Source organism: Balaenoptera acutorostrata, chromosome 16 (genome assembly GCF_949987535.1).
Source record: "Balaenoptera acutorostrata chromosome 16, mBalAcu1.1, whole genome shotgun sequence".
Lineage (NCBI taxonomy): Eukaryota > Metazoa > Chordata > Mammalia > Artiodactyla > Balaenopteridae > Balaenoptera > Balaenoptera acutorostrata.
The window spans coordinates 63742110-63755228 of NC_080079.1; the positions used below are offsets into that span (position 1 = coordinate 63742110).

General features: G+C 44.6%; 1 protein-coding gene across 1 annotated transcript; it reads left to right on the forward strand.

Moving 5' to 3' along the window:
* Positions 1–4214: 4214 nt before the first annotated feature.
* PCBD1 (pterin-4 alpha-carbinolamine dehydratase 1) lies at positions 4215–8951 on the forward strand. Its single transcript, XM_057531090.1, has 4 exons — positions 4215–4316; positions 6865–6996; positions 7532–7612; positions 8381–8951. The coding sequence occupies exons 1-4, from the start codon at positions 4314–4316 to the stop codon at positions 8477–8479; spliced, it is 315 nt and encodes a 104-aa protein (XP_057387073.1). The 5' UTR covers positions 4215–4313; the 3' UTR covers positions 8480–8951.
* Positions 8952–13119: the final 4168 nt, after the last annotated feature.

Consider the following 13119-nt stretch of genomic DNA (forward strand, 5'->3'; position numbering starts at 1 on the left):
TCATCTCCATTTTACAGTTGGGGAAACTGAGGTTCCAAATGGTTAGGCATATTGCTCAAGATCCCATAATCAGTCAAATGGAGGAAGCTGACCTCAGTGCAGACACTGCCCTAGTTCCCATGGTTGCCTCTGTGTGGTGCCCTGGGCGGGTGCAGAAGGGGATGAGAAAGGTGGCTTTTATCTTCCTCTTTATGCCCAACCATATTATTCTTGTTCTTATTGTTGTTGTTTTTTACTATTAGCATGTTTTCTTTCTAAAAAAGTTTGTTTTGTTTTTGTTTTTTACTTTTGAGATCCTTAGCCTAGGAACTGGCAACAAAATGAGTTCTACATTAATGTTAGCGTCTCCAAATTGTCATTTTAGATAGTTGAATATGGTGTATGTGTTGTTCGGTAGCCATCTCAGCTACCAAAAACCAATACACAAACATGGATTTGGGAACCATCTGTTGAGAGGGTATTATGTACAGAGCAGAGTGCCAGACACTGTAGGAGATTCAGAGATGCCAATTTTCATCTTTCAGGAGCAAAGGAAAGGAAGAACAGGAAGTATTGAGGAAAGAGGCCAAATAAATGATGGTCAGGAGCTGGGTGGGTTCCTCAGGGAAGGCTCCCTGGCAGGGGTGGGTTTACGGGGAAGCAGATAAAACCTGAGCCTCATGGCCCTTCTTTTGAACGGGACCAACCCAGGAACCAACATGGTCACATGGTTTTGCAAAATTTGCAAAAGAAAGATATTTTAAGTGCAATAGACTAAGCCCCTTGTCTTTTGTCACTCCAACTTTCCCTATGTCACACCCCTCATGTTGGGTTGTGTTAAACATTGAGCATGTTTGGGGATCATACTAAGGGCAAGTTGTATTGGGGATAGAGTTATTTTGGGTTTAGATGGATACATGAATGAATGATTCTCAGTTACCTCCATGTCTAGATTAGTTATTGCTAGCTGTTCTGGTTATAGGAATGCCTTCCAGAAATATCCCCAACTCCTGCTGTGCCGAGTCACCCAGCGTTGTGAGGTGACATAGAGGTGCAGGGCCAGAAGTTGTGATGGGAATGCATCCCACAGCCCCCCTGGCAGAGAAGCATGTGGTTAACGGAGGAGAAACAAGGCTCGATGTGTACAGAAACAGCATCTAATGTGTGGAAATTTCTTCCTATCATCAGATGTGTAATATTTGTAAGCAGATGATTTCCTTTTTTTTTTTTTTAACTTTCAGTGTGGCTTCTGTCACTTAGCATGCTTTTGAGATTCATGCATATTGTTGCAAGGGTCAGCAGTCATTCATTTGTATTGCTGAGTAGTTAGTATCCCAGTTCATGAATGGACCACATTTGTTTATTCATTTATCTGTTGATGGGCATTTGGATTATTTCCAAATACAGCTGTTATACACATTTGCATATAGGTTTTTTTTTCCCCGTGGACCTGTTTTCATTTCTCTTGGAGTGGGATTGCTGATTCATAAGGTAAGTGTATGTTTAACTTCACAAGAAATTGCCTAATTGTTTTCCAAAGGGCTGAACCATTTTGTATGTCCACCGGCAACGCGTGAGAGTTCCAGTGACCTCACATCTTCATCCACACACATGGTATTATCAGGTGGCATTTTTTTCTAGTCCTTCTAAGAGGTGTGTAGTGGGATCTCACTGTAGTACCAATTGGCATTTCCCTAACGATCCCACAGGAAGAAGATGTCTCTCCACATACTCCCCACATTCTTGCCCTTCTCCCAGTGGTACACTACTAGTGCTAGGTTCATGGTAGGGGGCTGAAAGTGGGCTCTCTGTTGCCCTGGGTGCTGGAGCTTTCTCAGTGTTCCTGCCCATCCCCCCCAACCCCAAGCCTCGGCCCCGTGGCAGCCAGACTGCCTTATATCTGTGGCTGGACTTGTGTGCAAGTTTCCTGCTTCTCCCCAGAGGTAGCCGACCTCCAGTTGTATTGGTATAGAATCCCAGGCCCAGAACTGTTTCCTGCCCCTCCCTCAGGGCAGAGGGATTTTTTTTTTTCTTCAAGTGTTTGTATGGATATATGCTTTCATATATATCCATATATATTTGGAAATGAAGCCACAATGCATATTTATCTGGGTTCTGGGAGTGACAGGATTTGTTGGCCCTCTCCTAGTAATTTACGGCTTTTGCTCCTTTAAGACAAGTGTCTGGAGAGGACTTCAAGTTTGGCCCTTTTCCCACAGCAGCAGCCAATCCCCTGCTTGGCTGGGGGGGAAGGGAAGGGGAGGGGGCATTTGCTCCCATCTTTTGCCCTTCCCCCACTCTTTCTCCTGAGCACTCAGTGGAGGTCCATAAATAAAAGCTGTTCGTGTGTGCAAACTCTCCCCATGGTGTCTCGGGGCCCCAGCTATTCCAGACTGTATGCCAGCACACACCTGGCTTCCAACAATGTGTTAACATTTCAGCTGATTTCTTCTCACCCACTTTTATGGAGGCTGTGTGTCTTCCCCCTCCCCTCCCCGCCCCACGCCTGGCGGGCACGCCTGGCACAGGTGCATCCTGCCTCCCATGGAATTCAGACTACTTGGTTGCCCGGTGATCTCAGCTCCCCGGCCAGCTGAAGAAAAGTGATGATTGTATATTATCTTCAGGCTTTTCTCATTGCTACTGTGGAACACTCTTTCCAGCTGTCTACACCCTAGCAGAGCCCAAATCCTCCTTTCTGTCTTTGAAACTTCTCTTCTGCCCTCTACCCACCAACGTTGCCAAGCTAATGCATAAGTCTTATACCAAAATATAAGATTTCTGCCAACAAAGGACATCATGCAAGAAGTTAGTGTACAGATGGCTGAATGGGAGGAGATATTTGCAATATCTAAAACTGACAAGCAATTAAAGTTGAGATCTATAGAGTTCCGAAAACCAACTTTAAAAAAGCACTGTAAATTCTAAAAAATAAAACTAAAAACTATAAAATATAGAAGAAAACATAGGAGACAAATCTTTGTGACCTTGGGTTAGGCAAAGATTTCTTAGTTACAACATCAAAATACCAATTCATAAGAGAAACTTTTGATAAATTGGATTTCATCAAAATTAAGAACATTCGCTCTTTGAAAGACATTGTGAGAAAGCAAACAAAATATTTGCAAATCATATATCTGATAAAGCGCTTGTATCCAGAATGAAGAACTCTGAAAACCCAATAAGACAACAAAAAACTCAATTTTTTTTTTTTTAAACGGGCAGGAAATTTGAACAGGTAATTCACCAAAGACTGACCATTGGCAAATAAGCACATGAAAAGGTATTTAATATCATTAGTCATTTAGGAAACTCAAAACCACAGTGAGATACCACTGCCTACCAATTAGATTGGCTAAAATTAAAAAGACTGACATAGCAAGTATTCGTGCAGCTGGGGGGCGCGGTGCAAGGGAACCGGAAGTCTCATACACTGCTGGTGGGGATGTAAGATGGTCTGACCACTTTCAGAAGCAGTTTGGCAGTTTTCTAACAAGTTATAAGTATATACTTGCCATATGGCTTAGCCATTCCACTCCTAGGTATTCACGCAAGACAAATGAAAGAATATATCCATACAAACACTTGTATGCAAAAGTTCACAGCAGCTTTATTTGTAATAGTCAAAAACTGGAAACAACCCAAACGTCCAACAAATTGTAACATATCCATTACAATATAATACTATAAAATAACGTCTAGTTAGCCATAAAAAGGAAGAAACTATTGATACGTGCAACGACATGGGCAATTCTGCTGAGTGAAAGAAGGCAGATATAAAAAGAGTATAATTTGTATGATTTCCATTTACATAGCGTTCTAGAAAATGCAACCTAATCTATAGTGAGGAAGCAGGTCAACAGTTGTCTTGAGTTGGGAGGAGGCAACTTAGGGGTTATGGCTATGTTCATGATCTTTATCGTAGCGATGGTTGCACAGATGCATACATGTCAAAACGCATCAAACTGTACACTTTAAGTATGTGCAGTTTACTGTGTGGGTCAATTTCTCAATAAGGTGTTTTTAAAAAAGAAAAAGTAATCTCGCGCCCAGGGTCACACAGCTGGTAAGTAGCAGAGCGCGAGGCAATTGCTGGAGTCCACGTTTGGAGCCTGGGTCCTTAATCCCCGAGCTCCCTGCAACGTCGGCACGGAGGAAAGTGCTGGAAGGCAGCCCCAGCTGTTGTTAATGATTACCAGTGGGCGGCCCCTTCCCGGCTGCGCTCCCGCCCCGGGGCGGCTCCAGCGCCGCCCCGCGCGACGGCTTCCCAGTGCGCTGGGTGTCTCGCTCGTCTGCTCCGCCGCCACCAGCTGCTGCTCGCGTCAGCGCCCGGCATGGTGAGGGAGTGGGGGGTTCACGCGCCGCCTACGTCGGGGCGTCCGGGTTAGGAGGGGGCGCGCGGGAGGGGCGGAGGAGAGCCAGGGGCCCGCGCTGGGTCCCCGCCCAGGCCAGAGGACGGCGCCGGGAGGTGCGGGGCGGGGGCGTCCCTCCGAGGCCTTCGCAGAGCAGCCGCGCGCCCGGCTGGGAGAGTCGGGGTCTCTGTCCCACCCCCGCCCCCGAGTGGTGCCCCCTGGGAAGCTGAAGCCGGGAGAGGGGCGGTGGCAGGTCCAGGTTACACTTAGGCGGGAGCCCAGGCCAGAGCCCGCGCGGGGCCTCAGTGCCGCCTTTCTGGGCGGGGGTGGGGAGGGGCAGCATAGTGAGCCCAGGACATAGTTCCCCTTGGTGGGGAGGTTCTGTCCTGTATTGGGGGCTGGGGTAGGGGCAGGGGGGCGGGGGATGCCGAGGAGGGGCGACTGAATTTGCGTGTGCCTCTGTCTGCCTGTTTACTGCCCTTCTCGCTTGCTCTTCTGCTAAGCCCTCTGTGCTGTCCCCCGACCTCAGAGCCGGCCCCTGGCTCCTAGTTTGAGGCCTGTGCCCAGCAATGGGGACATGGTTGCTCAGGGTCACCCGCCCTCCAGGGTGAGCTTTCCTGGAAGGGAGTCTCAGCTTCGGAGGTGAAGGTGAGCCTGCGGAGAAGCTTCTAGACCCAGGAAGCTTTACTAAACAGCAGAGTGTTAGGCCCAAAAGCGTTAGGAACGGTTGGGACTGTGGTGCCACCTGGCAGGGCACTTTGAAGGCTACAGCTCAGATGGAGGGGAGGTGGTGGGTGAGCTGATTGTGAGGTACACTGAGGCCCCAAAGCCGCAGTGCGTGGGTAATCAGTAACCCCTCTGCACACTCCCAGAGGCCCAGGCTGAGTCCAGGCCTGACCTGTGATTTACTAAGCAAACACCACCCCTGACCCCTCTCTGATCCCAGATTTCAGAGGGACTTGTCAGTTCAGCCCCGGGCTGTGAAATGTAGGGGATTTCAGAAGACTCTAAAAAGGAGCCTCCTAGGGGCCCGCTAGTACCTGCGCACTCCCTTCAGAGCCAAAGAACTAAATGGTGGGTTCTGATGCCTTGGCTGCCATGTGGTCACCCGGTTGGTTGCCTGGATACACGGACCAGGCTTATCAGCCACTGAGACAGGGTCAGCTGTCTGGAGGTTGGGTGGTGATGCAGATCTCGACTGCCCTCACTGGCCTTCCAGAGCCCAGGAGAGGAGACAGAGCCAGCCAGATCAGTCCAGAGAGAAACCTCACTTTCAGGAGGAAGAAAACGGCTATCAGAGCCCTGAAATGTTTTTCCAGTTCTGCCCCAAACCTGAGGGCCTGTCATAAGCTTACTTGCCCCAGGAAGTCTCTTTTTAAAAACGCAGATGATATTCCCTTAATAACAATGGAGTTTATTAAAATGTCTCCTGGCTCCTCTTGCTGATTCCTAAAGTGGAAGTTCTTGTGCCTTTATACCCATCAAGCCAGGGGAGATGAGTGCCCCAGGGCCACCTGGCTTCCAGTTTGCGGGCTGCTTCATAAAAGCTAAATTAACCTCCCTCGCATTCTCTTCCCAGGCCTAACTGATTTAATTTAGCACTCTCACTTTCCTGCCTTGGGTAGTTCTACTTCAGGGGCCTAAATTCTGGGATCCCTTAAGCTCCTCCACCTGGATCTTCTTAGAGGCTGGAACTGACCTTTGCTTTCTTCTGTTCTCCAAGAGAGGGTTCCACTCACGGCCTGAATTGTGCCAGTTTGGGCTGCCTCGAGGGCATTTTGCACAATAGGAAGATAGGCTGAGGCACTGGCTTTGCCATTTGCCCTTGGCCAAGTTACTTCTGCTCTGGGGACTGAGCTCTGTGGCTCCAGCTTCCCAAGCTGACAGAATAGAAAAGAAGGTGGAAATCTGAGAAACGTAGGCCTGGCAGCTGGGAACCAGAGGCTGCGTGGGAGTGTGGTGGGATACCCACTAGGAGGTAGTGCCAGTGGTGGTTGACCGCGGTGTGGCTAGGAATCGCCTGGAGCATGTTTTAAGTGCTGGTTCCTTTGCCCAGCCCCAGGGGTGCGTACACATGGACCCACCTTGAGAAAGATTCCTGTGCTTTTGCTGACTGAGGTTGGGGGGTGGGGGAAGAGAGGTCATTTCCCCTCTCTAGGCCTCAGTTTCCTCTTCAATACACAGCAACAGTAGGGGCTTGATTTACTTTTGCTCCCCCATGAACAAAAGAGACCTAGTTTTTTTTACAGAGGGGGTGCCCTCTGTAAGGCTTTGGGGGCAGGGGTGGGGAAGGAGTGTTTCTCTGCCCCAGCGATTTGCATTACACCTCAGGACTCTCTGTTCTCTAAGAACCTATCAGGGCACCAGCCAGAGCGCCTCCTCCCAGTCTGTTGCTTTAGACCAGCTGCCCTTTGACTGCAGCACCAGAACTGCCAGTGGAGGCTGGCTAAATTTCCCCAAAGGTCCAGAGCCCTCTCTTTTGTCCTGTGAAAAAAACGAATGCCTTTGGTCTTCTGTGTTTTCCCTCTCCTAGGCTGGCAAAGCACACAGGCTAAGTGCTGAGGAGAGGGACCAGCTGCTGCCAAACCTGCGGGCCGTGGGGTGGAACGAGCTGGAAGGCCGGGATGCCATCTTCAAGCAGTTCCATTTCAAAGACTTCAATCGGGTATGGCATCAGGGTGGGACAGAGTTTCCTGAGACTGGGGCTGATCGGGGTCACACTCCAGAACGTGTTCCTTCCCTTAAAGTTCTGTTAGCCAAGACTGTCCGATGCTCCGCTAATCCAGTTTACTTGGAAAGTGTCCTCCTTGGGGATTGGAGAGGGCAGAGATGGGTCTTGGGCTCTCCATACCTGGAACTTTTAGAAACAGTCCTTAGAGAAGACAGTTCAAGTGGGAAGCAGATGCACATTTGAAGACATTTTAGTAGATAACCAAAAGATTGGCGAAGACTCAGAAGCTCTCTGGGGTTTCCACCTTGTTAGTGGTCCTGGTAACAAGACTTCCTACTGCAGAAGGACCGCCTCAAACTCCAGCCTCAGAACCAGTGGCAGGGTGCTAGGCGGAATGCTGAAAGCTAGAAGGATCACCTTGTAGGGAGCGAGGCAATCCTCCTGCATCTGGGCCTTACACTGGCCATAAAAGGGGGCCCAGCAGTCCTCTCTTTCAGGACACTAACCTGGGTCTCACTTCATTAAACAGGCTTTTGGCTTCATGACAAGAGTGGCTCTTCAGGCTGAGAAATTGGACCACCATCCTGAATGGTTTAACGTGTACAACAAGGTGAGTGATACATGCCTAGAACTCCAACTCATTCTGAAGGCCCCTTTCTTGGACTTGACTGTGAGCTCTCCTCACCCATAGGTCGACTGTCCGCTCCCGTTCCTTTCATCTGCTTCCTAGGATCGACATAAACACCCCTAGAAAATATTCAGTCTCACTACAGATTAAAGAAAAGCAAATTGAAACACTAGTGAGACAACTTGTGGGTTAAGTAGACATTAAGAAGGCAAATCCTAAAGAAGGAAAGGCTGTGAGAACCAGGCATATTCACTGTTAATAGCTCTAAAGGTCTGACATTTTCTGGAGGTATGGAAGAATGAAACAGTAATAAACTTGAACTGAGAATACCCATGCACACCAAGGAGATCAGCCTGTCTGCTGAATGAATGGGAACAGTCATTAAATGCCTGTCATGAACCAAGAGCTATGCTGGACTCTTTCTAAAAACATTAAGGCTGGAAGTGATGATCTGTAAATGGACAGTGTTTAGGAGTTGGTTTGGGGTCTTGTCTTTGGCTTTTAGGTTGCTCTTGATATTTGGATCTTTCTTTTTTTATCCTATGCTGTGGTTACCAGTGTTTATGGAGGTGTAATAGAAGACAGTTTTGCACTGATGTTACAGACTCGTCAGGAAGGCAGCCCCCAGGAGAGGGGTTAGTGTCTGGTTACACTTCTTGGTGTGGCTGAGCCCAGGAGCTGGTGACTCTCTCCTGCTCTTAGGTGCAGTCGGTGGAATCAGCTGGCCCCGAATCTCTGGTTTTGTTTCAGGTCCACATCACCCTGAGCACTCATGAGTGTGCGGGCCTTTCAGAACGGGACATAAACCTGGCCAGCTTCATCGAGCAAGTAGCAGTGTCCATGACATAGACCCTGCCCTTCCTCTCTGAGTTCTTCAGGGGAAAGGGGGGACTGAACTGGGGATCCAGAGAGGGAACTGGGGAGCCCTGAGATGTTGGTGCAGTCAGAAGGACCAAGTTGACCCCGCTGCTTCCATTTAGGGGCAAGTCCTTGCCGTGGAAGGAGAGGCCAACATTACTGCCAGGACGAGGAACTTAGACCGTTTTTCCCCACGCCACTCTCATCCTCCTTGGGGCTCTGTGACATGTATATTGATTTGCATAAGTTCTTCCCTTTCTTTACAACTTCCCAGCAACAGTAATGATTTTCTTTCCTGGCTGTGTCTTGCTCTCTTTCTGATTCATTTCCCAAGAAGCTGTGATAGAAGCTGTGTTTAAGATAAAGTTTTATCTTAGAAACCAGTAACCTAAAGCCATCCTCATCCTGTGTGACAAATACCCATGTGCTTTTACGCCTCAAATAAAAACACTGTTTCACTTGGCCTCAGGCTCTAGAATCTTCTTTTCCACAAGTCAATCCAAATCGGAGTCAACAGGCATTTAAAACACCTACTTTGTGCAAGACAGAGTTCAGGCCGCTAGGGGGAAAGGGGACCAGAGCACCCTGCCTTTTAAGCTCCTTATTGTCTCAGGGAAATAAGTAGAAAAATAGTTAACTATTACTAGGCAGCATGAATGAAGTTAACGCCAGATGCAAAGATAAGAAATGAGTTAACGAACACAAAGTGATGCACAAGGGTGAATCAGAAGGCTTCATTTCAGTTCTGCCTCCAAGACCTGATTAGGATTCTGGAGGCAGAGGTAACTGAGGGAGCATCTTGAAAAGATAAAGGTTAGCCGGACATTTATATGCATGGTGGAACCTACGACTAGATCTTCTTCCCAGCCTGCAGGATCCAACACATGGAGATCTCTCTTTTTTTTTTTTTTTTTTACTTGAAGCATAGTTCATTTGCCAATTTGCCATACTGTGTAAGTTTCAAGTGTAAATCAAGGTGATTCGGTTATATATATGTGTATGAGTACATATGTATACACACACACATATATATACAGAAGTATGTATATCTTTTTTATACTTGTCCATTAAAGGTTATTACAAAATATTGAAGATAGTTCACTGTGCTATACATACATCCCTGTTGTTTACATATATTATATATGGTAGTGTGTATCTGTTAATCACATACTCCTAATTTATCCCTATCCCACTTTACCCTTTGGTAATGGTAAGTATGTTTTCTATTACTGTACGTGTTTCTGTTTTCTAATAAGTTCATTTGTACTATTTTTTATATTCCATATATAGTTGATATCATATGATATTTGTATCTGTCTGATTTCAAGTAGTAAAATAATCTCTAGGTCCATCCATGATGCTGCAAATGGCATTATTTAATTCTTTTTTATGGCTGAGTAATATTCCATTGTGTGTGTGTGTGTTTGTGTATCACATCTTCCTTATTCATACAGCTATCAATGGACATAAAGGTTCCTTCCAAGTTTTGGCTATTGTAAATAGTACTGCTTAAATATTGGGGTGCGTGTATATTTTCGAATTAGAGTTTTCTCCAGCTATATGGCCAGGAGTGGGATTGCTGGATCATATGGTAACTCTGTTTAATTTTTTACGGAACCTCCATACTCTTCTCCATAGTGCCTGCACCAATTTATGTGCCCACCAAGAGGGTAGGAGGGTTCCTTTTTCTCCACATCCCCTCCTGCATTTATTATTTGTAGCCTTTTTGATGATGGCCACTCTGCCCAATTGTGAGGTGACAGCTCATTGGAGTTTTGACTTGCATTTCTCGAGTAATTAGTGATGTTGGCCATCTTTTCATGTGTCTATTGCCCACTCGTATGTCTCCTTTGGAGAAGTGTCTTTGAGGTCTTCTGCCCAATTTTTTTTTTTTTGAAATACTGATTTTATTTTAAAACTATATTATAATAACAATGATTTTTAAGATTCAGATCCATATTTATATGGCTTCAATTTCTATTGACATATCTTTCATGAGTTGTGTCTTTTGATTTATCTCTCTGTGGCATGCATACATCCGTATTTTTTGTTTTGTTTTTTTTCACACACACACACTGTATTTTATTTTTACAAGAGATAAATAGACTGACACCGAGCATTGTACATGGATGACCACAACAAAAGCAACAATGATTGCAATTACCAAACATGAAACACACTCATACTATGTCATAATATTGACATTCAGTCCAGTAATGCTCCACTGTAACAGCTCCTTTACTTTGCAGTGAAAATTGATTTGTATATTCTTTGCCTCTGAGTTCTTGTGGGATTTTTTTTTTTTAATTCAAACAGAAAGTCACAAAAATTATACTCATCCTCATCAGTTCACTCAGTCCCATGTAATTAATTTTTTTTTTATCTTGATCTTTTGTTAGCACTTTTATGAGTTCATCAGTTTTTCATTAGAGTTCTGAAAATGCTTATTCATTCAGTTCAGCAGTACAGTTACCAGAAACCTGTACTTGTCAGAGTCTTTTCCATGAATTTCTTGAAGATGAAACCCTTTTATAGGAACATATTTGCAAAAGCATCAGAGTACACCCAGAACTGTCTGTAAATGACAAAAGACTTAAAAATGACCACGGTTAAAGATTTGATGAAAGTTCATAATAATGCAGTTGACAAGAAAATTAGTTATTTCTGAGATACACATTTTAAAGTAATAACTAGGATTATGACTTATAACATTATACCAGAATATATAAGATTTTTAGAAATTTCATGTAATGTCTGAAACATTTATATTAACATATTTCCATACAAATAACCCAATGAAAGTTTAGTATTAGTTGTTTTGTTTGTTTTTTTATACTGCGGGTTCTTATTAGTCATCAGTTTTATACACATCAGCGTATACATGTCAATCCCAATCGCCCAATTCAGCACACCACCATCCCCACCCCACCGCAGTTACCCCCCCCTTGGTGTCCATATGTCTGTTCTCTACATCTGTGTCTCAACTTCTGCCCTGCAAGCCGGCTCATCTGTACCGTTTTTCTAGGTTCCACATACATGCGTTAATATACGATATTTGTTTTTCTCTTTCTGACTTAGTTCACTCTGTATGACAGTCTCTAGATCCATCCACGTCTCAACAAATGACTCAGTTTTGTTCCTTTTTATGGCTGAGTAATATTCCATTGTATATATGTACCACAACTTCTTTATCCATTCGTCTGTTAATGGGCATTTAGGTTGCTTCCATGACTTGGCTATTGTAAATAGTGCTGCAGTGAACATTCGGGTGCATGTGTCTTTTTGAATTACGGTTTTCTCTGGGTATATGCCCAGTAGTGGGGTTGCTGGGTCATATGGTAATTCTATTTTTAGTTTTTTAAGGAACCTCCATATTGTTCTCCATAGTGGCTGTATCAATTTACATTCCCACCAACAGTGCAAGAGGGTTCCCTTTTCTCCACACCCTCTCCAGCATTTGTTGTTTGTAGATTTTCTGATGATGCCCATTCTAACTGGTGTAAGGTGATACCTCATTGTAGTTTTGATTTGCATTTCTCTAATAATTAGTGATGTTGAGCATCTTTTCATGTGCTTCTTGGCCGTCTGTATGTCTTCTTTGGAGAAATGTCTATTTAGGTCTTCTGCCCATTTTTGGATTGGGGTGTTTGTTTCTTTAATATTGAGCTGAATGAGCTGTTTATATATTTTGGAGATTAATCCTTTGTCTGTTGATTCGTTTGCAAATATTTTCTCGCATTCTGAGGGTTGTCTTTTCGTCTTGTTTATGGTTTCCTTTGCTGTGCAAAAGCTTTGAAGTTTCATTAGGTCCCACTTGTTTATTTTTGTTTTTATTTCCATTACTCTAGGAGGTGGATCAAAAAAGATCTTGCTGTGATTTATGTCAAAGAGTGTTCTTCCTATGTTTTCCTCTAAGAGTTTTATAGTGTCCGGTCTTACATTTAGGTCTCTAATCCATTTTGAGTTTATTTTTGTGTATGGTGTTAGGGAGTATTCTAATTTCATTCTTTTACATGTAGCTGTCCAGTTTTCCCAGCACCACTTATTGAAGAGACTGTCTTTTCTCCATTGTATATCTTTGCCTCCTTTGTCATAGATTAGCTGACCATAGGTGCGTGGGTTAATCTCTGGGCTTTCTATCTTGTTCCATCGATCTATGTTTCTGTTTTTGTGCCAGTACCATATTGTCTTGATTACTGTAGCTTTGTAGTATAGTCTGAAGTCAGGGAGTCTGATTCCTGCAGCTCCGTTTTTTTCCCTCAAGACTGCTTTGGCTATTCGGGGTCTTCTGTGTCTCCATACAGATTTTAAGATGATTTGTTCTAGTTCCGTAAAAAATGCCATTGGTAATTTGATAGGGATTGCATTGAATCTGTAAATTGCTTTGGGTAGTATACTCATTTTCACAATGTTGATTCTTCCAATCCAAGAACATGGTATATCTCTCCATCTGTTGGTATCATCTTTAATTTCTTTCATCAGTGTCTTATAGTTTTCTGCATACAGGTCTTTTGTCTCCCTAGGTAGGTTTATTCCTAGGTATTTTATTCTTCTTGTTGCAATGGTAAATGGGAGTGTTTCCTTAGTTTCTCTTTCAGATTTTTCATCATTAGTGTATAGGAATGTAAGAG

What these genes read in the sequence shown, in the direction of transcription:
- PCBD1 (XM_057531090.1), top strand. An exon ending in ATTTCAAAGACTTCAATCGG is followed by an intron (nt 6,997 to 7,531) that starts GTATGGCATCAG and finishes TTCATTAAACAG; the next exon opens with GCTTTTGGCTTCATGACAAG. An exon ending in GGTTTAACGTGTACAACAAG is followed by an intron (nt 7,613 to 8,380) that starts GTGAGTGATACA and finishes GTTTTGTTTCAG; the next exon opens with GTCCACATCACCCTGAGCAC.